Here is a 22,872-nt window from a genome sequence, read left to right on the forward strand (position 1 = left end):
GAGAATGTCTGGTCATCTGTAGCTGAAGCTAAAGCGTAATTCGGTTATGCAGCATGATCCAAAACACAAAAGCAGGCCTGTATCTGAGTGGCTGAAAAGACAAAATAAAAATGTAAGTTTTGGAGTGACTTGAATCCAATATAGATGCCGCTGCAGATCCTGAAACAAGCAGTTCACATTCTAAAACCTACCAATTTGTCTGAATTCAAGTAGTTCTGCAAAAAAAAAAAGAAAAGTAGAGTAAAATTCCTCCACAGCAATGTGAAAGACTTAGATCAAATTATAGTAAGTGTTTGGTTGTTGTTATTGCTGCTAAAGGTGGTGCAACCAGATATTATGCTTAACGCGGCAATTACTTTTTCACGAGTGATATGAGTGTTTGATAAAAATTTTTGATTAAATAAATGAAATAGTTAAAAAATGTGTTTTGTGTATACTCAGGTACCTTTTGACTAATATTACAATTTGTCTTAAGATCTGAAACCATTTTGTGTGACAGATATGCTGTAATAGAGGAAATTGGGGAGGAGGCAATTACTTTTTCACAGCACTATACTTTTCAACTAAAAATTTACAATAACAAATGTAAACATTCAACAAATATATTTTAATAATTGATTACAATCAATTAACTCAAATTTATTTAAATTTAATTTCTGTTCTTGAATACAATGTTCCCGTTACTGTGAGAATAATTATTAGATGACTGTAAAAAACTGTAGGCCTACATAAATCTCATGAATAAGATCAACTGACAAAAAATCTAATACAAACCACCCCAGCCACCAATTTCTAATAAAACAGTGCATCACTTCCCAAGAATACAGTAACCACTTCAAATACGCACCTTCATATTTCATCTGTCAAATAAACAAATGAAACCACACAATAAATGTTTAATGAATAGGTCATTTCTTTTCCGTAGAGGTTTTACGGCTTTTGTACTGCTCCAGCAATTTAATCATATACAGTCCTTCTTGGGATTTAACATGACCACCACGGTCCTATGTCCTGAACTCTGCTAACGTTAATGTATTCAGTCAAGTTGTATTCTCCACGCCCACTGACAGTGGAAAGTACCATTACCAATTCCACGGAATTTATACAACGTTCCGTATATTTTTCTTTTTTTAATGATTCCCGTGCAGATTTCACTGTCGTTAGACTATAACGTTCATATAATAATTATGAATTATACCATAGTATTGTGTTTTAAACATGGAAATGTGTTTCACTTTGTACATTTTTTTTATCATAACCCCCTTTAAGATAGTATAGCTCACAGTGCGAGGCACTTGCTAGCAACAACACTATGGAGTCTCAGGTAATTTTAGCCCAAGTATAGCAAAAGAAGCGTAACTTCTAGTCTTCAGTACATCTATTCTCTTGCTATTTAGATATAGGAAACTGTATTTTTTTGCTAACAGAAATTGTGTGGTAACGTAGGCTATTTGAACTAACGTCAGTCGGGTAACTTAGCTTGCTGTTTACAAATGTTTTAGCAATCCGCGGAACTGTAGCTAGTCTAGCACATTTAATACATTTCCTCGATGGTAACGTAAGCGTAACGTTAATAGTGTGCCACCTAGCCGAGTAGTTAAGTAACCAAAGTGAAACTAACGCTATTATTCGTATATCGTTTGTGGTTCTAAGGGGTAGCATTTCGACTTCATAGCAAAAGAGTCACTGTCGGGTTGCCTGCTGTCTAGTTGGCTGGCTTGTCAGGAAGTCCGAGACTTTCTGCTGCCACTACAGAACTGTATTCTGATTTCTGTGGCTGCCACAAACGGTTATTTGTTCATATCTAGTTAATGCTAACTAGTAATCTGTGTTTCTATCTAGTAAGCTACATTAATGTTAGCAAGACGACAGTCTTCTTAAATATAAGTTGCTACCACGATCGCTGGATAAATTCGTGCGATAGAGAGCCGGTTTCTTAGCTACTAAGGAAAACGCGCACTGTGGTCACCACACCCTCATCGCACCCAACCATACTACGTTGTTCTACAGTGTATGACATAACCGTGTTTCCTTCTTGGTCTACTGATTTTACCAATAGCGCTGATATCGTTTAACAAATAGCTAGCTAGGAAGCAAGCGCTGTCTGTGTAATGAGCAAGTTATCTGTGTTATCTATAAGAGTTGCTAGCTAGCTTTCTCAGACCTGCACGTAGCTTTTCACCATAGTTAGCTAGCGAGCTTGCTACAAAACAACATGTCCTTTTAGTTGTAGCTTGCTAAGGGAAATAGCTAATGCTACGGTATGGATGCTATTAGTGGTCATCATTCGCCGTAGACATGTACACAGACAGGAAAGCACATTTTAAAGCAAGTCCACGGTAAATAAATATTTTTACACATTTCCCCCCATACAAGTATATGCAGACTGGGTTGGTGAATGATTCAAGTATTTGAGGCATGACATTACTTGGAAGGCTATGTTACACACCAGTGCTTTTTCTAAGAAGATGCGTATCTCCCAGCCATTATGTGCACCTCTCGCGTTTGTGCATTAAGGTAATCACCAACCCGGATGAGATTGCCAAACTTTTCAGAGAGCAGAGTCTTTTCCCCAGCCTGATCAGGGCTGATGTTGGACCAGTGATCACATCTCAGTATGGAGGGAAATATTGCAACATCTATACAGGTGAGATGGTTTATGCATTTAGCTAATAGACTTGGTAGACTGGTTGCTTTTGGCCCAAACTCACAATTGAGAAGACTAAAGGTATCTTGAAAAACTGTGACAATTAACATTTCACACCCATTTTAACTGAACTGAATGCCACGCTCCATAGGTTTCAGTATGACACACCTTAAAGTTAAATTTCCCAGAACCCAATTTTGTGTAAGTTGTCTCATTTTTTCAACATGAAAAGGCCTATATTTTTAGACGTGTTCCTATAGGCATATTACTCTGTATTAATGCAAGTTTTGTTGACTTGCAAGGAGGTGTTCTCATTGTGTTTTCTTTTCTTCCTTTTTTTTCTAGAATGGAGCCAGCGTGACCTGGAGAGAACTGAGAATGTCAAATTCTGTCGGCAGTACATTGTGTTTCACGATGATAAGTCTGTTGTATATTCAGGACCATCTGGGAATTGCACCGAAATTAAAAGAGAGTATGTGTTTGAGTAATGTTTTCCACCGGGTCAAATGTTGAATGTACTGCTATAATGTTGAAATGTAGAAACATTTCTGGAAACAGTTTTCAAGCATTTATCCCTTAAGTCATTATTTGTAATGCAAAAGTAGCAACATTGACACAAAATGTGTTTAAAGTAACACGAGTGGTACAACAAAAAGTGTGTTGGATCTTAACACATTCTTTTTGAGTGTGCAGGTCCAAAGTAAGGTCCAAGTGCTGCTGTAATTGTTCATGTGATCACAGTTGAAAGTTTGTCTTAATTAACTGGTCTTGTAATGTCTTCCACTCAGGCTCCTGAGCAAGGACTCTCCTTCTGGTGATATGAAGGCTGTAGTCCGAGAGTGCACAGTGAAGGGTGAAGAGCAGCAGTTTTTGGAGGTGAAATTTTAGTGACAGTTTTTATACCCTTGTTTGCATGGAAGTTGTCTTTATGTCCAGAACATATTTAACTTGATGTGTGAAGTGTGGGGAATCACCTCAAACCTGTGTTCAGTTTTTAATCATATTAGTTTTTTTCTGGAAGAGTGAAGAGGTTTCAACATCTGGCTCATCAGATGACAGTCTAGGGTTGACTCAGCCTTTTTTTCCCCCTTGCATTACAGTCATATATTTTTAGAGGGATGTTAACAGTTAGACATTGAGAAGGAAATCAACAGTTGCTGATAATTTAGTTTTTTATTTTATTTATGTATTTCTACAGTCTTGATGTTATTCCCTGTGATTATAACAGGCAATTGTCACAAGTTACTGGAAAGTTACTAAATTTAACCCTTAAACTGTGTACCAAAATGTTTTGAGAAATACATGATAAAATGTTCAAGGAGTAATATGAGGAAACCTTCCTGATTAGCCAGTTAGCTGTACGTATTAAGGTGACTAAATCATCAGTGCCTTTGGGGATGTAAGGCGGCCTGTGTGAAAAGTGCTTATCTGTTTCCCTCTGTCTCCCTGACCTCATGTTTGACTGAAAATATTATGTCACCACTGCCATTGCACCCAGATTTGGAGCAAGAACAGCAAAGTGAAGAGCATCAACCTGACAGCCCTGAAGAAACATGGCAAGGTCTATGAAGATGGTGAGACAGTCTGTTTATTTTCTGAGCCACTCCCTTGGAGTAAAGCCCCTGGGGGACTCTCTTCTGTGGAACGACCATGTTGCAGATTTACAATTTGTCCTTCATGTTCCCCTCCCTGTCCTTCATGTTCCCCTTCATGTTCTCCTCCCTGTCCTTCATGTTCTCCTCCCTGTCCTTCATGTTCCCCTCCCTGTCCTTCATGTTCCCCTTCATGTTCTCCTCCCTGTCCTTCATGTTCTCCTCCCTGTCCTTCATGTTCCCCTCCCTGTCCTTCATGTTCTCCTCCCTGTCCTTCATGTTCTCCTCCCTGTCCTTCATGTTCCCCTCCCTGTCCTTCATGTTCCCCTCCCTGTCCTTCATGTTCCCCTCCCTGTCCTTCATGTTCCCCTCCCTGTCCTTCATGTTCCCCTTCATGTTCTCCTCCCTGTCCTTCATGTTCTCCTCCCTGTCCTTCATGTTCCCCTCCCTGTCCTTCATGTTCCCCTCCCTGTCCTTCATGTTCTCCTCCCTGTCTGGCATCTAGATCAGTTTGGAAGCTTGGTGTGGTCCCACTCGGAGACTCACCTCCTGTATGTGGCAGAGAGGAAGAGACCGAAGACGGAGTCATATTTCCAGGTGTCTTTTTTTACGGAGTATCCTGAATGCATAAGAAAAGCAAAAAATAACCTACGTACATTTAAAGAGCAGGAGAGCTTTTTTGAGTCATGTTGTGTCTCCACTTTAATAGCATTTAAAAAAAAAATGACAGTACATACTACATATGCTTAATTGATATTGTGGCCATTCTTGGGAGATTTCAAATATATCCACTTTCTGGTTGTGATCCAATAGTGTTTTACTGCACTCCCTTTCTTTCAAAAACGCTACTGCAAACACATTATATTAACATAAATTTAAATCACATGAAGGGCAAATAAATTTGTTTGTCTGAAAGAAGTGTATGACCAGACCTGAATTTTAGTGTAGTTGCATGAATGAATTGTCAAAATTAGTTCATCCAGATAGTGCCACAGACTGTAAAGGTGGGTGGTTCCATATTCAGACTGTTAGTTTTCTTTGAAAGTACACCCGATGACACACCTAGTCCCTGCCTGTTGTAATTTCCTGATTTGTTGGATTTGTATTTAAGATTTAAATTTACCTTTGGGAAATGTTTGAAGTGAAATGACAGGGACCATGATAAAATTCTATTTGGTATGGAGATGGTAAATAGGAACAGGAAGATATTTTCCTGTACTTAGAGAACAGCAAATGTAACTGCACTAATTAGAATAGATGGCTTATTGGAAGACTGGTGCTGAGGCACAATTCACTGCTGTTCATTGGGGGATTAATTTGATTATATTTATTTAGCTTTATGTTTCAGTACTGTTTGTGAAACTGGATGAAATTATCTTGTCATTTGTATTGTTATTGTACTGCGCACTGTGGCCATTATATCCACTGGAGCTGCGTACGTCACAGGACACACGGGTGTGTGCCAGGAAAACTAATACGTAATTAGAGTGCAGACTTTATGATCCTCACACAGACAGAGTCTCCTGAAACCAGCTCTTTGGGGGATGAGGAGGAGGCCATGAAAGCAGGGAAGAAGGAGGAGACTGTGAAGGTAGGTATCAAACAGTATCTCAGCTGCCAGTTACAGATGCACATGATCTGTGTCACTGGCAGCACTTAGACATTTCTAACTAATTTGAGCTTGTAGCTTGTCATTTAGTAAGCCTGTATGTTTTTGAGGTTGACCATAATGGAAGGATTAGCTTTGTTGTATAGCCCATGCACTACATACTACGTGTAGTGGTGTTTAAGCAGTGATACCCTGTATGTGTCCTCCCAGGGGGAACAGTTTGTGTTCTATGAAGACTGGGGGGAGGACCTGGTGAACAAGAGTGCCCCAGTGATGTGCATCCTGGACATCGAGGGCAGCAACATCTCCGTGCTTGAGGGGGTCCCAGACAACATCTCCCCTGGCCAGGTCTGTCTTCAGTTCCTGCATGTGTGCGTGTCTGTGTGCATGCCCGTGTACTCGCCTGTGTACTCATGTGCCTTTCATTGCAATCATTCTCAAACCTCCACGACAGGACACTTCATGCTTTGTGTATACAGGGCAGTGAGTGGATGTCTGTCTCTCTTTAGGCATTCTGGGCCCCCAACGACACAGGCGTGGTGTTTGTTGGCTGGTTGCACGAACCCTTCCGATTGGGCCTGAAATACAGCCCTAACAGGAGGTGTGTGGGTGCGCCTGACTATGGCCTGTTCTCCTACAGCATTTGTGTTTGTGTATTAAGATGTGTCTTAAGATGCGGTGGTGTAAAACAATAACCTTGTTGTTTATTCTCTTTTGTTCCCCCCAAGGTCTTCCTTATTTTATGTAGACCTGACCGGTGGCAAATGCGGTAAGGGATTTTTCCTCAATTCATATTCAGTTTAGGGTGAACAATACAGGCACCATTGCACCAGCTTCTCTTCTCCGAATGGTTTTCGCATAGCTACACACAGCCACCCACACACTCGCTCCAAGCTACAGGTCACTGCCCACACATCGTCCCATACCGCACACTTGGCCCTCCGTTACCCGCTTGCTCTAGCCGTATAGCCATAGCCAGAGGCTTACCACACACTGTTAACTCCACTGGACTTCTACAGGGGAGGATGGTGCAGCTATTGCCTGCACTGCCCATTCTAAAGGAATGTGTTGCGTTTCTGGTTGCAGAGCGACTGTCTTCAGAGACGAATGCTGTCTCATCCCCTCGCCTCAGTCCGGACCTGTGTCGGATCATCTACCTCGAGTGTGGGGTGTACGGGCCTCACTACCAGTGCAGCCGGCTATGCATGGTCTGTGTGCCTGAGAGAGCGAGATTCTTCTCTCCAGCATAGACCAGGGAACAGTTGTGCATGATCATTTTGAGTGTGAGAGAGAGAGAGAGGTCTCTATCAATTCCAGGCAAGATAATAGATCTAAATGAGCAGCTTGTGAGGGAGAGAACGGTCTTCGCTTTAGGCCAAGGAAAAGGTGCAGAAGGCCATCCTATAGTGAATATGGAACTTGAAACAAGCCAGTGGTAAGCCAGTTCCAATGATGAGCGCTCTCGGTCTCTTATCCCAAAGGTCACAATGAAGACATTGGGCCAGTTTCACAGACCGTCTGATGATGTGTAAATAAGCCCCCTGCAGAAAATGTAGCCTTGCTGAAAAATTAAATGATTGCTCAGTAAACCATAGCATGTGGTTGCCAAATTTGTGCCTAAGGAACCAGCTTCTGTAATTACTTTGTGGATTAATATTATGTAGCCTTCTAGCTATGCTAATTTTTTTAGATAATAATTTTCAGGTTACTGTTATGAGGCTGTTACAGTAATGTGTATGCAGTTATTTTATCAGTCAATAATTCAGTATACCAACATTGGCAACATTCCAAAGTTTCTAACTATGTGAGAAATGCTGAGAAGTACTTGACACAGAGTTGAGTGAGCTTCGAAAGCAGCTTGTATTAGTAGGCTACATTACAGACTTGAAGAAGGTGCTTGACTGACCTCCTGGTGTTTGGTTTATGAAACTCACTCTGTATCTGTGTCTTTGCTTTTTTGCCATTTAATGGTAAACGTCCTTACATTTTGTGCGTCATTCAGTCTTATCTGACCCATTCCTTGGTGTCGTGTTTCATTTATGCAGTACGACTGGTACACTAAGAAGACATCAGTCGTGGTGGATGTTGTAAACAGACAGAGAGAAGGTAACTTCCTCTACTCTTGTTTTGAATGTACTTAGATAGTTACTTTACCATCCAATGTTTAAATATAAATATTTTATTCTGTAAAAATAGCTTGGAGTGCTGTCAGATATAGGTTACACTTGTTATGTGAGGTTTCCTGTTAATACTGAGCTTCCATTTACTGTGTAGTTTATGAGTGACTGCAAGAAAGGGAACTATCCTTGCGGCCTGTTTGACATTTCCCACAGCTTTGTTTACAGTTTCACTGTCGTGTCGAAAGTGTATGTGTGTGTCTCTGAAAGGGCTTACACGTAATGTGAGTTTTGTGTTAAATCCATAATATTTGTGTGAGTATGTAGGCTTATGTCTGTCTTGCTGACTGTGTTTACAGTAAGCAGTCATATACATTATGCGAGATGGCTGTTTGTGTATGTATTAAGGAGTATTAAGTGTATGTACGTGTGTATTTGGTACAGATGGTTTCACTGGAATCTACAGCATGCTCCTTTCTCCCTACTGTTGGTCGGAGGACAGCCAGCGAATCCTGGTGTCCTGCCCTCAGAGAAGCCGGAAGGTAGAGTTGTTGCCATAGATACCAGTTGTCAGATATTTATCAACTGGGTTCATCACTCTCCTCTTGCATTTTTTGAGTTCTGGTGAAGACCATTATGTCTTCTATCTCTGTACTTCTGAATATATACAGGTTGTTACCTCTGTAATGCACTTTGATTAAATGATTTATAGATGAAATAGAAAGACTTTTAATGAAAATGAAATCCATAAGAGTTGCACTCCTGATGAATATTAATAACATTTTTATTGTTAGACAAGGCAAGCAGTGTACTGTCTGGCTCGTTTTCAGTTGTGCAGAATGTTTTCTCACAATGCCATTCTGAGTAAATTGTGGAAATATTTCTCAAATGAGAAAATCACAGCTTTTTCGCTCAATTACCTCATTACCCTTAAATGTTACCTTTGTCAAAGCAATGGCCTTTTCACATTTGAAAAACAGGATTTAACTCATTCAACTTATTTTTAATTTTATAGGATCTTCTTTTGGTGGATATCAACACAGGAAATGTCACATCACTAACAGCAAGTAAGTTCAATTGACCCTCCCTTGTATACTTTTTATATTTGTGTACTTTTTATATTTTGTGTACGGCACAGTACTAGACAGACATTACATCAGCATGTCAGTCCAGGGTCAGGTTGTACATTTTGTACTAATCTAAAACAAAATGATTAATCTCATTCTGTCATTTTGTTTGTAACATGAAAGCACAGAAATTGTGGGCATAAACAGATGCTGTTTTGTTCTCCTGACATGTCACTGGATGGACATTCAGAGTCCCTAGCCTCACCATGTCTGTTTTACAACTTGACCACACCACAACACCACAGTTAAAAAAAAAATGTATTTCATTTTTTAAAATAAAAAAACAAAACAATTTTAGTCAGTATTTAAAGCTACTATTGTATATTCTTATCATAAGTAAATGTTTAATGAAAGCAGTCAGTGATTTGCTGTGTTCTGCCCTGCAGAGTCAGACATTGGGAGCTGGACTCTGCTCACAGTTAAACGGGATCTGATAGTGGTCAGCTGCTCCTCACCCAACTGTCCTCCCAGCCTGGTAAGGTCTTCTCTAGCTTTTATTCAGATTTTTCTGTCTTTGCTGTTTTAGTACAATTATGAAAATGTAACATTCAAGAACACCTACTTGTACTTCATAATTTGTACTTAACTGAATAAATGATTTTTTTTGTGATAAGGTAATTGAGTGTAGTCTAGAACTGCAGGTCCTTATTCAAGTCAAGTTGAGAGTGCTAATCCAGAGCAAATGCTTCCCATTGCCATCTGGTCTGGGATACGTGGTAATGACATCACGTTTGTCTGACTTGTCTTATCTTTAGAGAGTCGGGTTCCTGCCTGTGGCTGGATCGCAGGAAGAGGTGACCTGGGTCACCCTGGAGCAGGCCCAGCCCCAGGCGGACATTGACTGGAAAGTGCTGACCTTCACCCCGCCCCCAGAACAGGACAACAGCACATACCGTAAGACTAGGACCTGTGCATGCGCATGTCATCTTCTCTCTCTGATAAGTGTGTGTTAAGGCTGTCTAAAAGTGTTCCTGTTTGCACTAACTGTCCATTTCTCTGGTGGTAGCTGGCCTAGATTTTGAAGCTATACTGTTGAAACCCGGGAACGCCAAGGAAGGAGCCAAGCTGCCTCTGATTGTGACTCCACACGGTACGCCAAGCCCGAGGGCGGCCTTTCTGTGATTCGTATTGTGGCTCGCACTGCGTACGCGTGCCGACACTGTGTCCTGTCACTCGCAGGGGGACCCCACTCTGTGTTTGTGGCGGAGTGGCTCCTGTCGTCTGCAGTGCTGTGCCGAATGGGTTTCGCTCTGCTCCTGGGTGAGTGCTGTGGCTCTGTGCCCCCCTGCCTGGCTGTGGAAGATCTGACGTGCCTTTTTCTCTTTAAATGTTATCCCAAACTATTTGAGATTGACTGGATTGTTTGTTTGGATTTCCGTCTTTACACCAGTTTTGAATATGTTTTCGGGTCTGAATCTATACTTAGCGTAAGGCACATTCTGATCCTTTTTTGTTGATGCTATCAAAAAGTGGCGCGTGCAAGTATTTCCAGTGTCAGCGCATTCCACTGCACTTCTGCTACATGCATGTGCAGCGAAGGAACGATCATTTATACACTTGTGACAATAACAGTAACGTCATCATTCATTTTGCATGCATTAAAAGTAAACCAGATAATCAGAATAATCCATTGGTAAGTAGGCTAATCAGTGTCATTTGAATTGTCCCATCCTCCAACAATTAAATTTATTCTTGTTAATGAATGCAAGTCATAATTCAGTAAAATTAATTTTATAATTTTAAGAATCGGCTAGAATAATGAGCCAAATTTTGCATGGTGCTCAAAGCTAATGAACAGATTTCAGAAGGTGTGTATCAGAATAACACATCTTCATGTAAATATTTAATTAATTTGGCTCGGAGGACGAAGAAGAAAGCCTGCAGAATCCACAAGTTCAAATAAATAATATGTGGGTACTAGAATGTGTTTTGATGTGTAAACAGTAATGCGATCACAAAACCATAAACAAAGCTCCTGTTGCAAATGTAAATACTGTATCAGCATGTTCATAGCAACAGTGATTTTTAAAAAGTTTTCAGACATGGGAGCTCCTATCCTATGATATCTGCCATAATGTGCCACTTATTTGTGACTAGAAGTCCATTTCCAAGCAAAAATTCATCGGGGAAGCCAATTTTTGTTTAGAATATAGTAAAAATCCCTCTGGATGCCCGTTTTGCTGAATCTAGATATAGGACATTTTTTTCATAGGGTAAAAACAGGCTTGGTGAGCTGATTAGGATCAGTTGCATGTCTTCTTGTTTTCAGTGAACTACAGGGGATCCATTGGGTATGGGCAGGACAGCATCTTTTCCCTGCCTGGAAGGGTGGGCGATCAGGATGTAAAGGATGTCCAGGTAAAACAGCCATGTGAATGGTCTCTTCATCATCTTTCTCTGATGGGTGGCGGAGTTGGGTGGCATTTCATAAGCATAACTGAACATCTGAACTGCAATGGACACCTGAAAAATGCTGTGGGTAGAGATCAGAAGGTGTGACATCACTGTCTTTCACTTGGGAAGGGGGGTGGGGGGACTCCTGAAGTTCTTTGAGTCTTTGGTAAATAGTGAGGGGTCTTTTATTCAGGTGAATGGATCCTGATTGATTCTGTTGTGCATCACTGTCTGCTTCTTTGTTTTTCAGCATGCGGTTGAGAGCCTGATAAAGGCAGAAGGATTTGATGAACAGAAGGTGGCGCTTGCCGGGGGGTCCCATGGCGGATTCTTAGCCTGTCATTTGATTGGGCAGTACCCCACTTTCTACAAAGCCTGCGTGGCACGGAACCCCGTCATAAACCTGGCCTCTATGATTGGCAGCACTGACATTCCGGACTGGTAATGAGGGCCAACGGGGGTCTGGTCCGTGTGCATTATTCAGTGTGTATAATCACCGCTGCTCCGCATGATCCAGTATTCATTGTCCCACCCCCATGGAGGACAAACCAGTATAGTGCATGTGATTTCTTAACACAGAAAGCCAGTGACAAGACTTTCCTTTAAGTGCCACGTGCAACTTGCAACGTTCTGAAATTCAAAATTCGGCATTTACCACTGATGTCATGACAAAGATACAAAAAATTAGAGTGAAACAGATTAAAGTATGCTTTATCGGTCCTTAGGGAATTGGATCCTGTGGCAACTAAAGAAGCCGCCATGTTATTAATAATGTTCAAAGCTTACTTAATAGCAGCTGCACCCTGTACATTAATAAAGAAAGCGTAATGAATTATACGGCATCTTCAGAAATCACACTCGAAATTGTGTGACGGGTGACTAATGTGCGGTGTGTGCCCGTTTGTGTCTTTGTGTGTGTGTGTGTGTGCGTGTGTGCGTGTGTCAGGTGCATGGTGGAGTCTGGGTATAACTACAGCACTGATACCCTCCCTGATCCTGCTGTCTGGGAGCAGATGTTGAACAAATCCCCGATCAAGCACGTCACACAGGTGAGAGAGAGCTTGCGTCCAAGCCAGTGTGGACACAACACACACTCACTATTGTCAACAGAAAATAATTATCTATTGCTTTATAATTAGAACGTTTGGGCGCATACGTGCCCCAGGGCAACATGGAATGCATAGTATTGATATCAGTCTGCTGTTGCTCTGTTGCCGCTGCTGCTACTTCTGATAACGATAATATATTTTATGACTTGTTGGCTGTGCTTGTTAAAGGGCTCCATGTAATCACTGCTTGTATATTTGATGCTCAAGACCATTCCTAGATACCCTCATCCTGGTTGTGCTATTCTAGTTTTTGTTTTTATCTATGGAAGACAGGGAGTTGTGTTGTTTTAAACGATAATAATATTCATTGCAAAATTAAAAGTCAACTTTTCATGTAAACATCAAAATTGTATATATGCTTTTTGCCTGTATACTTACTGCACACCTTCCAGAAGTAGCACAGTTTTTTATGATACCAGTAAGAATCAAAAACTAAAGGTGGCTGTAGTTCTTCACTTCTCTATACAACTGGGATTTTGTGATCTTATTCGGACTGTAGATTTTGGAGTTCACCTCACATAGATTAGCTGTTGGTCAAATCTGGGGAAGAACCCAGAATGTTTGCAGGGCCCTGAAGATAAATCTCCATAAAGAAATGGTGTCAAATAAATTTGGGAACAATTAAGCATTGAATTAAAATTTAATACTCGAAATTTTAAATGATTAGAAATTCATGATTAATTAATTAATTAGGTTAAGCGATGTGAATGTTTCACATTCCTAGTTGGTAGTGAATGCTGAAGTAATGCTGATTAAGTCACAGATCTTTAATGGCTGAGTTGCATTGTTGTCTGATTCACATTCAGGTGAAAACCCCTGTGCTGCTCACGCTGGGAGAGGATGACAAGCGCGTTCCCAATAAGCAGGGGATGGAGTACTACAGGGCTCTCAAGGCTCTGCAGGTTCCTGTCCGGTGAGTGTGCCACAGCACAGACTCATAAGCTGGCTTCTGTGTCATTTTATCAGCCCAAGCACAAATCCCCAGGAAGGTATTTTGGGAAAACAATCAAGAAGAATCCGAATCAGTCTCGTCTGTTTTTCTGGCTTTGCTCCTTGTCTGTATCTGGGGTAATATCCTAGAGCTTTTTCATAGGCTGTTTACCTGTTATATCATGCAGTTGTTTCCTGGGAAAATCTGCTGAGATTAATAGGCAGCATTAATAGAAGCGGCCTGCGGCTCCACATGTATCGGAGGAGGCATGTGGTAGTCTACACCCTCCCCCAGACCGACATAGGATAGCACATCGACCAGGATACCGATACACACGGGGAATTGGTATAACGGGGAGAAAATGGCAACAAAACAAAAAATGTACAGCTCAGTCATTATCCCTTTCTTATTGAAGACTGTGTTGAGTAGTGTTCTATAATGTAATTCCTACATGGTTCCCTGATATGGATGTAAATACCTGCAAATTAAATCTGACACTGACAGTCTGTATCTTAACCTCAGATTAATCGTTTAATTTCAGATCTAATATCCTGGATTACAGAGCCAAAGTAACAAATATAGTGTCACTGCTCAAATACTTACAGACTGCTCTGTAACTGTCATTTGGAAGGTTGGATAGTGTACAACACTGTTATTGTGCATTCCGGTTTTTTATTGGTCATTATGCATGTGTGTGTCCTTTAAGGTTGTTATGGTATCCAGGAAACAACCACTCCCTTTCCAAAGTGGATGCGGAGTCTGATGGCTTCATGAACATCGCTCTGTGGGTGATACAGCACTTGTCCCTTTGAAATCCAGGCTGGAAGACCTGTCCCAGCAGCCATTTGAGTGATGTGTTTGCCAAAACTTCAGCACTGACGATGATGTAAATTCCAAAGACACTATGTTGCCAGTAACTGTTTCATACTAAGGCATGTGATCTTATTATCTAAGGTATTTCTTTCGCTGTTATGGACTACTTACTGTACTTCCTCAAGGGCTTTTTTATGACTTCTGCTATGTAACTGAAGATGAAAGTCTTTTACATTTAGTTTAACAAAACCCCAACTGCTTTATCAGAATAACCTGAGAGAGTTGTGTGCAGTACCTGGGAGAATGATTTTCATTATGCTCTCCCTACACTGACTACATTCATCTTAATGGTATTTAATAAGGACAGAAAATTCTGGTTCTTCTGATTGAATGTTATTTCTTCTTCTGGAAAAGTGTTGGCAGTACTTGTGGTACGATTATTTGAAGAATGCCTGTCAATAAAAGCAGCACTAATTTCTTTTCCAGCTTCTTTGTCTTGTTTGCTCTCAGAAATTAAACAGTGTCCAATTAATGTTTCTTTAATGCTGAACAACATGCAAATTGTGAGTTTGCAGTTCAGAGATTGTCTTTGTTATCCTTCCTCATCCATTAGCGTGGTCAGGCATGAAATGGGAGACAAAAAATAACTGTCACCTTAATAGCTCTTTAATGCCCAGGAGAAACGTGCTTCAATACACAACCTACGTTTCCCCTTTGGCTTCATTCAGGAAAAACTTATCTTTTTCAGTGTGGTGGTCACTTCTCTCATCAAATATTGTTCCTGAAAAACAGTAACTATACAAAAAAAGTATAAAGTAGTACATTGCTTAATCTTAATTATTAATTTTTTGGTTAGTTCATTTCTGACTTCTAACTATGACGTGTAGGCCTATGGTTCATTTAATTTGAAGACTTCATTAAAGTGTCTATCCTTAATCTTTTTTGGTGGATTTGGTGACATCTGTGGTCACTCATGGTCACAAAAGTTTTCACACATTTTCACACTTCAAATAGCATTCCGTTCGAAAGGAAGCTATGACTAAGAGCATGTTGAATGGTCATTTTTCTTATAAGATAATCCAGTGATTGTAATTTACATATCTTTCATATATTTTGGCGATTGAAGAGTGCTTAGAAATAACCAACAATGTTGTTTGACACAGTAATATTGAGCAATATATCAAACCTAATTTTTAGTTTCTTGCCAAGGGTGAGCCAAATTTTATCTTGGGCTCACTCTGCTTAGTGGTTTTTGTTCCGTCTAAAAGTGAAATTCCCCTCCTGTTGTTTACTCGCTGTGATGTTATAGTGAATTTAGGGGACTTTCCCTCAAAGGCCTGCAGTGATGAACTGCATAATGTAAGAAGAATATACTCTGATCCTGCCGAGTGGTTGAACCTAAGCATGTCTATAAATCAAGTCCATTAACTGTAATGTCTTTATTTCAGACCGTAATGTAGTGAATGTCTTTATGTCCAACTCCAGGCATATTTCAGTGCCTGCTAGGTCAAGTTCCTCAGAATGTAGTCATGAGGAAGTCTAGCATTTTCTGTTTAAAAACTCAGCAAATGTGACACCAGAATAGGAATCTAAACTAAATTTGAATATTATCTGTTCATTTTTTTTTTGTATTTTGCCAGAGCATTGTGAAGAGCTATGCAGATCCAGTAAAATCTGACTGATAATTCACATGGAGTATTGTTTCATTGTCCATGTACATCATATTCAGTCATCTCCATATCTCCTTTAATTTTGTACCCTGTATTGGAAGCTGGAAAACTAGGGACAACTACATGGTGTGAAGGTATTACTCAGTAATTATTTAGATAATTTAGCCTTCACACTGAGATATAAGTATTCAGAATATTTCATGAAACTGTGCATCAGTAAGAACCTGAGTCAAACTGTGTGTGTGTGTGTGTGTGTGTGTGTGGTGTGTGCATGTGTAGGGGGAGGAGTGTCGGATCGCATGCGTGAAAGGACTGCTAAATATAAATGATTACTTGAGGAACATTACTAAGTTTCACATCCTTTTTTTAAGCAATGGATTTTCAACATTACTTAAGTATATGGCCAACTACTTGTCTGACTTTCAGATTTACAGCATTTTAAATCTGTATTCTTGTTTTATTTGTCTAACTGATTCAATGCTAAATTCAGAAGAAGAGACAGCAGTCAACATACCTGAAGTGAGATTTTATAATCAGAGAACACGGACAACTTGGATTAGTCTACAGTGAAACAGCTGGTCACCCTTCTTGATCACAAAAAACCACATGGTAAGATAAATTTCTTTATGTTGTGATCCACTAATATGAATACTATATTGTTAATATGGTAAAAATTTGCTGTTAATATCATTAATTGTGAATATTATAATTATAAGTTTAATATGTGTAGATACATTTTACTTAACAGCAATTTTACATCCACTTATCTTTTTAAGTTCACCATTTAACTAAAAGTCTTAGTGCTAAACATATGGACAATCTGTGCATTAATCTGTATGAAAAAATTCCAAACAGGATAAATTATGAATTAATTGGCTGTGATTGTCCTGACCTAGAGCTGAACCAAGAGCCATTAACATTAAAATACACTGTAGACATTGCTCTGTTGAAACCGATTTGTCTGAATCAACATACACTTTTGCAGTGGTTATTTTATATATTGTGTATTTTTTGCATTGTTCACTGTGTATACTTGTATCACTTTTTTCAGGCACCATTAGCAAATGGAGTGTTTCTGCTCAGCGTATGTCACTTGCTGACATCCATGAGGGCTGAAAACCCCATATTTTTTCCTTGTGAAAACAACACTGATTCAACAGTGGTGGACTGTAGTCAGAGAAATTTGACCCATGTGCCGTTAATCCTCAAGTCATCCTCTGTGCTATCCCTGAATTTGGATCGGAATAAAATTCAAAAGTTGGAGCGCCTTGCCTTTGCTGGAGTTTCCCAACTGCGGATCCTCATGATTAATTGGAACTGCCCCCCGGGTAGGCTGAGGGCCCTGGGTGTGCCTCCCTGTCACATGCAGATAGACCCAGAGGCCTTTACTGGCTTGAAGAACCTGACCAAGCTCTTCCTGGCAGGCAACAGTCTTATCCAAGTTCCTGCGTTGCCCGAACACCTGGAAGTACTGAGCATTGAGTATAATAAACTCTTCAATATCACTGAGCCTCTGGGGACCCCACTCCTCCAACAACTTTTTTTATCTAAAAACTGTTACTATGCCAATCCCTGTAACCAAACCTTTTTCATAGACAAGAAGATCTTCCAAGGTTTGCCGAACCTGTGGAATCTCACCTTAGGATATAATAATATCACTGAGGTTCCCCCTGGTTTGCCTCCCTCCCTGGAAGTCCTGGACCTCAAAGAGAACAAAATTAGTGAGATCAATGAGCTGGCATTCGCAAACCTGTCAAAGCTCAGGAACCTCAACCTTGAGTGGAACTGTCAGCGCTGCGACCATGCAGCCCAGCCTTGCTTCCCATGCGCTAACAATGCCCCTATTAAGCTGTACCAGGGAACTTTCAGGAACCAGGTGCAGATCACCTCCCTGAGTCTAAGAGGGAACTCTCTCAGACACCTGCCAGACAAACTGTTCAGCAACCTGCAAAGCCTCAATTATTTGGACCTCTCTGATAATCTGCTGGCCTATGCAATCAGAAATGGTACCTTCTTCAAAGACCTGAAGAACGTCTCAACTCTCAACTTAATCTATAACTACGAACCCCTGAAAACATTCAAAAATCTTTCCCTCTCCCCTCACATCAGTGAAATGATTTCTTTGAAAAACCTCCTCCTCAGTGGCTACTTCTTCCATGAAGTGTCCTCAGAGGGAATCAAACCACTAATGAATCTCACACATTTAGAGAAATTGGATTTACGAATGAATTTTGTAAGTTCGTGTCATGTTGAAATTTTTAGGAAGATGAAGGCTTTGAAACATATAGTTCTTTCTCAGAACATGTTGGATTTTATGCAGCAATCCCATAATCCCAATTTCTGCCAGTCAGATCCCCCAAATCAGCAGATGGAAGATGCCATGATTATTTCTCCAAAAATAATTAACACAGAAAAAAACTATCAAGGATCACATGAGGATCATAATGATGGTGATCATGTGAACCCAGAAATGTGGACCTTTTTTAAACGTTACTGCGACAGAAAGTTATATTTTGACTTGTCCCTAAATAATATCCTTTCTCTGAGGGAAAGCACATTCAACGGCATGGAGGAGGTGTACTGTTTGGATTTGTCATTTAATTATTTAAGTCAGTCACTGAATGGAAAACAGTTTGTTCCCCTAAAGAACCTAGTCTATCTTAATATGTCATTTAATAGAATTGATTTCTACTATGATGGTGCTTTTCAAGAAGTGAGGGACACACTTAAGGTGCTAGACCTCAGTCATAATGCATTTCATTTTTATATGAAAGGTATGGGTCATCGCTTTGAATTCATCCAAAATCTGACATCACTGGAAGCCCTGAGTCTGGCTGACAACAACATCGGAATACGTATCTCATCAAAACTGACAAGTTCCTCCCTCAATTATTTATTTTTTGCTGGCAACCGCCTAGACATAATGTGGGATACCAGGGGTGACCAGTACATCTTCTTTTTTAAAGAACTCACCAACCTGACCTATTTGGACATTTCCCGGAATAAGCTCATTTACTTCTCCCCTGAAGCCTTGTGTAACCTTCCAGAGAACCTTAGAACCCTGAAAGTCAGTGACAACGGGCTTCATTATTTCCCTTGGGGCAACCTTACAGTTCTCATCAACCTCTACAATCTGATCCTCAGTAGGAATTCCCTTAGTCAGCTGCCTAGTGATGTCATATTTGGTCCCAACCTGACATTCCTGGATTTGAGTTACAACAGCATCGGCCAGCTGCCCGAGGGCTTCTTCCAAGCAGCCACTTCACTGCGCTACCTCTTTCTGAATAACAACCAACTGAAGTTCCTTGATATCCAAAGCCCCCCATTTCAGTTTGATAGCTGCCTCCAGAAGGTGACGCTTCATGATAACCCATTTGTGTGCAGCTGTGATACAGCCTGGCTCTCTGACTTTCTGAGGACCAGTCCCATTCAGTTTCCCAAACTCACCACCAACTTTAAGTGTGGATTCCCTGAGTCCCTGCAAGGAGAGAGTGTGTTGTCAATGGACCCTCGATCCTGCCAGGAAATATTCGGCAGTATTGGGTTCCTCTGCACATTCCTACTGACTATTGTGTTGACTGTTGTTCCCCTCCTTAAAAAACTGTATGGCTGGGACCTTTGGTATTGCGTCCAGGTCTTTTGGGCTGGGCACAAAGGTTACTCCATGCTCCAGAACAACTCAAACCAGCATGATGCCTTTGTAGTGTTTGACACTAGAAATGTACCTGTAAGAGACTGGGTTTACAATGAGCTTGTGGTAAATTTAGAGGACAGGGGAATGAGGAGGTTCAGTCTCTGTCTGGAGGAGAGGGACTGGGTCCCTGGAGTTGCATGCATAGAGAATCTACACAATGCTGTAAACAACAGTAAGAAAACAGTGTTTGTGTTGACTAACAATGGTGCTGTCAATGGCACACTCAAACAGGCCTTCTACATGGTACAGCAACGGTTGCTAGATGAAAAAGTAGACGCAGTCATACTCGTGCTTCTGGATGAGGTTTTCCCAAAAATGAAATATATTAAAATGAGAAAGAGGCTCTGCAGGAAGTCAGTCATCTCATGGCCCAGGAACCCACATGCTCACCAACATTTCTGGAACAAAATGAGAGCAGCCTTGGCTGCAGATAACTACCGTTCTTATGATAAAAATATCAATGAAGGTTTCACATCCGGTGACTTGATCTAACCTTCATAAATGCACTGACAGTCAAAAATAATTACTCACCATGCACAGACAGGTTTAGGTATACTGAGGAGGGAATTTAGGTTCAAACAGCCCAAAGAATTTGAAGCCTTTCCTGAGTAGTGCTGTTTATTGACAGTATATTTATGAGGCAATTAAGTTAACCATCAGTCATTGGGCTTTGATCCCATTGAAAAAAGTTTGAGCAATGTACAAGGTGTGAGAACTCTTTCACTAGAATCTGCTGGGAACTGTGCACTGCTAGAAACATCAGAAAAGATGCTATAGACTTTTCTCAACAAAAGTATATATATATATATATATATATATATATATATATACTTACATGCATTTTTAAAATTTCACTGGGTTCATGAAATTTGTTTTAAAATGGTTAGTTGTGATTAATTACGATTTTAATAGTCATAAGCGTTTAAACATTGTGAGTCATTTATCACCTGTTTACTGAAATGAAAATGACTCTTTCAGTTCTTTTATTTTGTGTTTTCACTAAAATGGAAGTGAAAATGATTTACATTTCAAGACTGTCATGCCAGGTGTGTTCAGGAGTTTCCCCACTGCTTTAATGACTGTTTATCAAGTGACAGTATTTTTGGATTTAGGCCCTTTAACTTGTTTCTCTAATTGAGTGTCATCTTGCTATTTTTCATTAATACAATTAACAGAGAAATAGTTCTATTTCATTTAAAGCCATACAGATCACAGTGAAGGTGTACATTTTTTCCTTTTATGGACTACCACAAACTCAATTCTCAACTCATAGAGGACCGGGAATGGTACACAAGAAATTGGTTTATTTTGCTGATGGATAAATGTTTGTTCTTTTTGTGAGAGTATTTTATGGAAGCATTTGTGCTTTAATTTCTGTAATTATTACTGTACATGCTTGCTTGTATCTGGGACACTTCACTTTCTTTTTAGGTTAAGGTTTAGGTAAAGATTCTTCTTAGTTAATTCTCATTGTTTTGCTGAACATACAGTATGGTCAGATGAGAGCAAAATGGAACTTTTAGACCATGCACTCCAACCGTGGATTTGGTGTCGGGAGAACACATTGAAAAGGGCGTCATATTCACAGTCAAATATGGCAGTGCATCTCTGATGTTATGGGGCTGTTTTGCTGGTCCTGGGGGTCTCGTTAAGGTAAAGTACCAAGCCATTTTCATTAAATGATTTGCCCTGGTATCCCTTCCAGGAAGCTCAAACTTGGCACAAAAGCATCTTTAAATAAGACAGTGATCCACAACATACATCACTATCCACCGAGAAATGGTTGCTGTTCAAAAATATTTTGCAATGGCCTGCACATTCTCAAGTCTTGTTCCCAATCAAAGGGTCTGAAGGATCTTGAAAGAAAATGTGGAGGAAAGGTCAGAGGTGGTATTATCCTTGTGAAGGATAGGGTACACAATGTTCTGATATTTTTGTGAAAATGTGTTATATATTCTTTGTTCATCTTTATCTTTAAATTAGAAAAAAAAAAAAACTACAGTTGTAGTGTAAGAGAAATAAATATATGTGTACATCTAACTGTAAAATAAGTACACATGTTTGTTGAATCCAGTCCAATGATTCATCTGCTTTTTATCGACAATTTCTGGTTACAATTTTTGTTTGTATAACATTTTTTAGAAGGCACTTGGGAGTAAATATATGTGAACAGTACAGTATTACACAAATGTACTGCATGGGAATGTATTCCGTAGCATTGAAATGGCAAAAAACTTTGAAGGGCAAGACCATAAATGAATGAAATCACAAATTGTGCAGAATTCTATGGATGGTAAAGCAATGCTGAAACAGGTTGAATAAATCTATCAAATATACACCAGTAGAGGGCAGCAAAACAACCAACTGTATCGGCCTGTGCAAATTCAAACAGGCTTTAAATATTTATTTAAAAATAAGCATTACTAATAAACCTAACAGACACAAGTTCCTGGAGACAGACCCAACAATACTAACACAACCCAATATCCAATTGAAATTGATAGTTAAAGTCACAGTTTTTTACCCCTTTTTTCTCCTTTCTTTCCCAGCCTTTAAAAAACTGCAAGACAACATTTATGTACACAATAATGTTTGATAATAAAATAGTTTAGTGCTTGGCCAATGTGCTTGGCTACTGAGATTATTTCTTTTCTTTTTTTTTTAAGTTAACTGAAAAGCAAGACAGATGTCACTTTCAGTTCTGTGGGTTACTTGATTGAACAACATAGAAAAGTAGAAAGTACTATGTGCAGTTTCATTTCTTCAACTTCATATAATGGATAACAAAAAACAGTGGGGAAATTTTAAGACTGTGCTCAATTTAACACACAATGCCAAATTATTTTGACATAGTGTGCAGGGTTTGCATATCAAGACACTTTATTGACACTTTATTTATAGATACAGGGTTATCTTCACTTCTCCATTTTATCTTCGGTAACAACAGCTGCAAGTAAGCATCCTTTACCAGACATCTTTTTGTCATTGTTCACATGTGACTAAAAGGCTGTCTGAGTGAGCACTCACAGACTTTGGTACTAAGTGCTCCTTACCAGGTGCTGGAATTTATGCAAGTATAGAGTTAGAAGCAAGGCCCCATGGCAATCTGCACAAATATTAGGAGAAGTGAAAAAGCAAACAGTCAGAACTATTCAGCTGATTTGACCCA

At 39.9% G+C, this 22,872-nt stretch overlaps 2 protein-coding genes across 3 annotated transcripts; both read left to right on the forward strand.

Annotated features, from left to right (window-relative positions):
* The first annotated feature begins 1,233 nt into the window (after positions 1–1,233).
* On the forward strand, positions 1,234–14,824 carry LOC118208215 (acylamino-acid-releasing enzyme-like). Of its 2 annotated transcripts, XM_035382666.1 has the most exons (23): positions 1,234–1,324; positions 2,518–2,647; positions 2,993–3,119; positions 3,436–3,523; positions 4,146–4,221; positions 4,745–4,836; positions 5,753–5,830; positions 6,059–6,196; positions 6,358–6,449; positions 6,577–6,617; positions 6,935–7,056; positions 7,894–7,954; positions 8,410–8,507; positions 8,981–9,032; positions 9,479–9,567; positions 9,848–9,986; positions 10,099–10,182; positions 10,272–10,352; positions 11,362–11,450; positions 11,737–11,927; positions 12,433–12,535; positions 13,402–13,508; positions 14,233–14,824. In XM_035382666.1, the coding sequence occupies exons 1-23, from the start codon at positions 1,313–1,315 to the stop codon at positions 14,336–14,338; spliced, it is 2,196 nt and encodes a 731-aa protein (XP_035238557.1). In that variant the 5' UTR covers positions 1,234–1,312; the 3' UTR covers positions 14,339–14,824. The 2 variants fall into 2 exon arrangements, with proteins under 2 accessions (XP_035238557.1, XP_035238556.1); XM_035382665.1 differs by lacking the exon at positions 1,234–1,324 and having other exon boundaries at positions 1,332–2,647.
* A 1,495-nt stretch (positions 14,825–16,319) lies between these two features.
* On the forward strand, positions 16,320–22,326 carry tlr9 (toll-like receptor 9). Its single transcript, XM_035382768.1, has 2 exons — positions 16,320–16,618; positions 17,061–22,326. Exons 1-2 carry the CDS (start codon positions 16,616–16,618, stop codon positions 20,193–20,195), a joined length of 3,138 nt encoding a protein of 1,045 aa, XP_035238659.1. The 5' UTR covers positions 16,320–16,615; the 3' UTR covers positions 20,196–22,326.
* Positions 22,327–22,872: the final 546 nt, after the last annotated feature.

This window comes from Anguilla anguilla, chromosome 11 (genome assembly GCF_013347855.1).
Source record: "Anguilla anguilla isolate fAngAng1 chromosome 11, fAngAng1.pri, whole genome shotgun sequence".
NCBI lineage: Eukaryota > Metazoa > Chordata > Actinopteri > Anguilliformes > Anguillidae > Anguilla > Anguilla anguilla.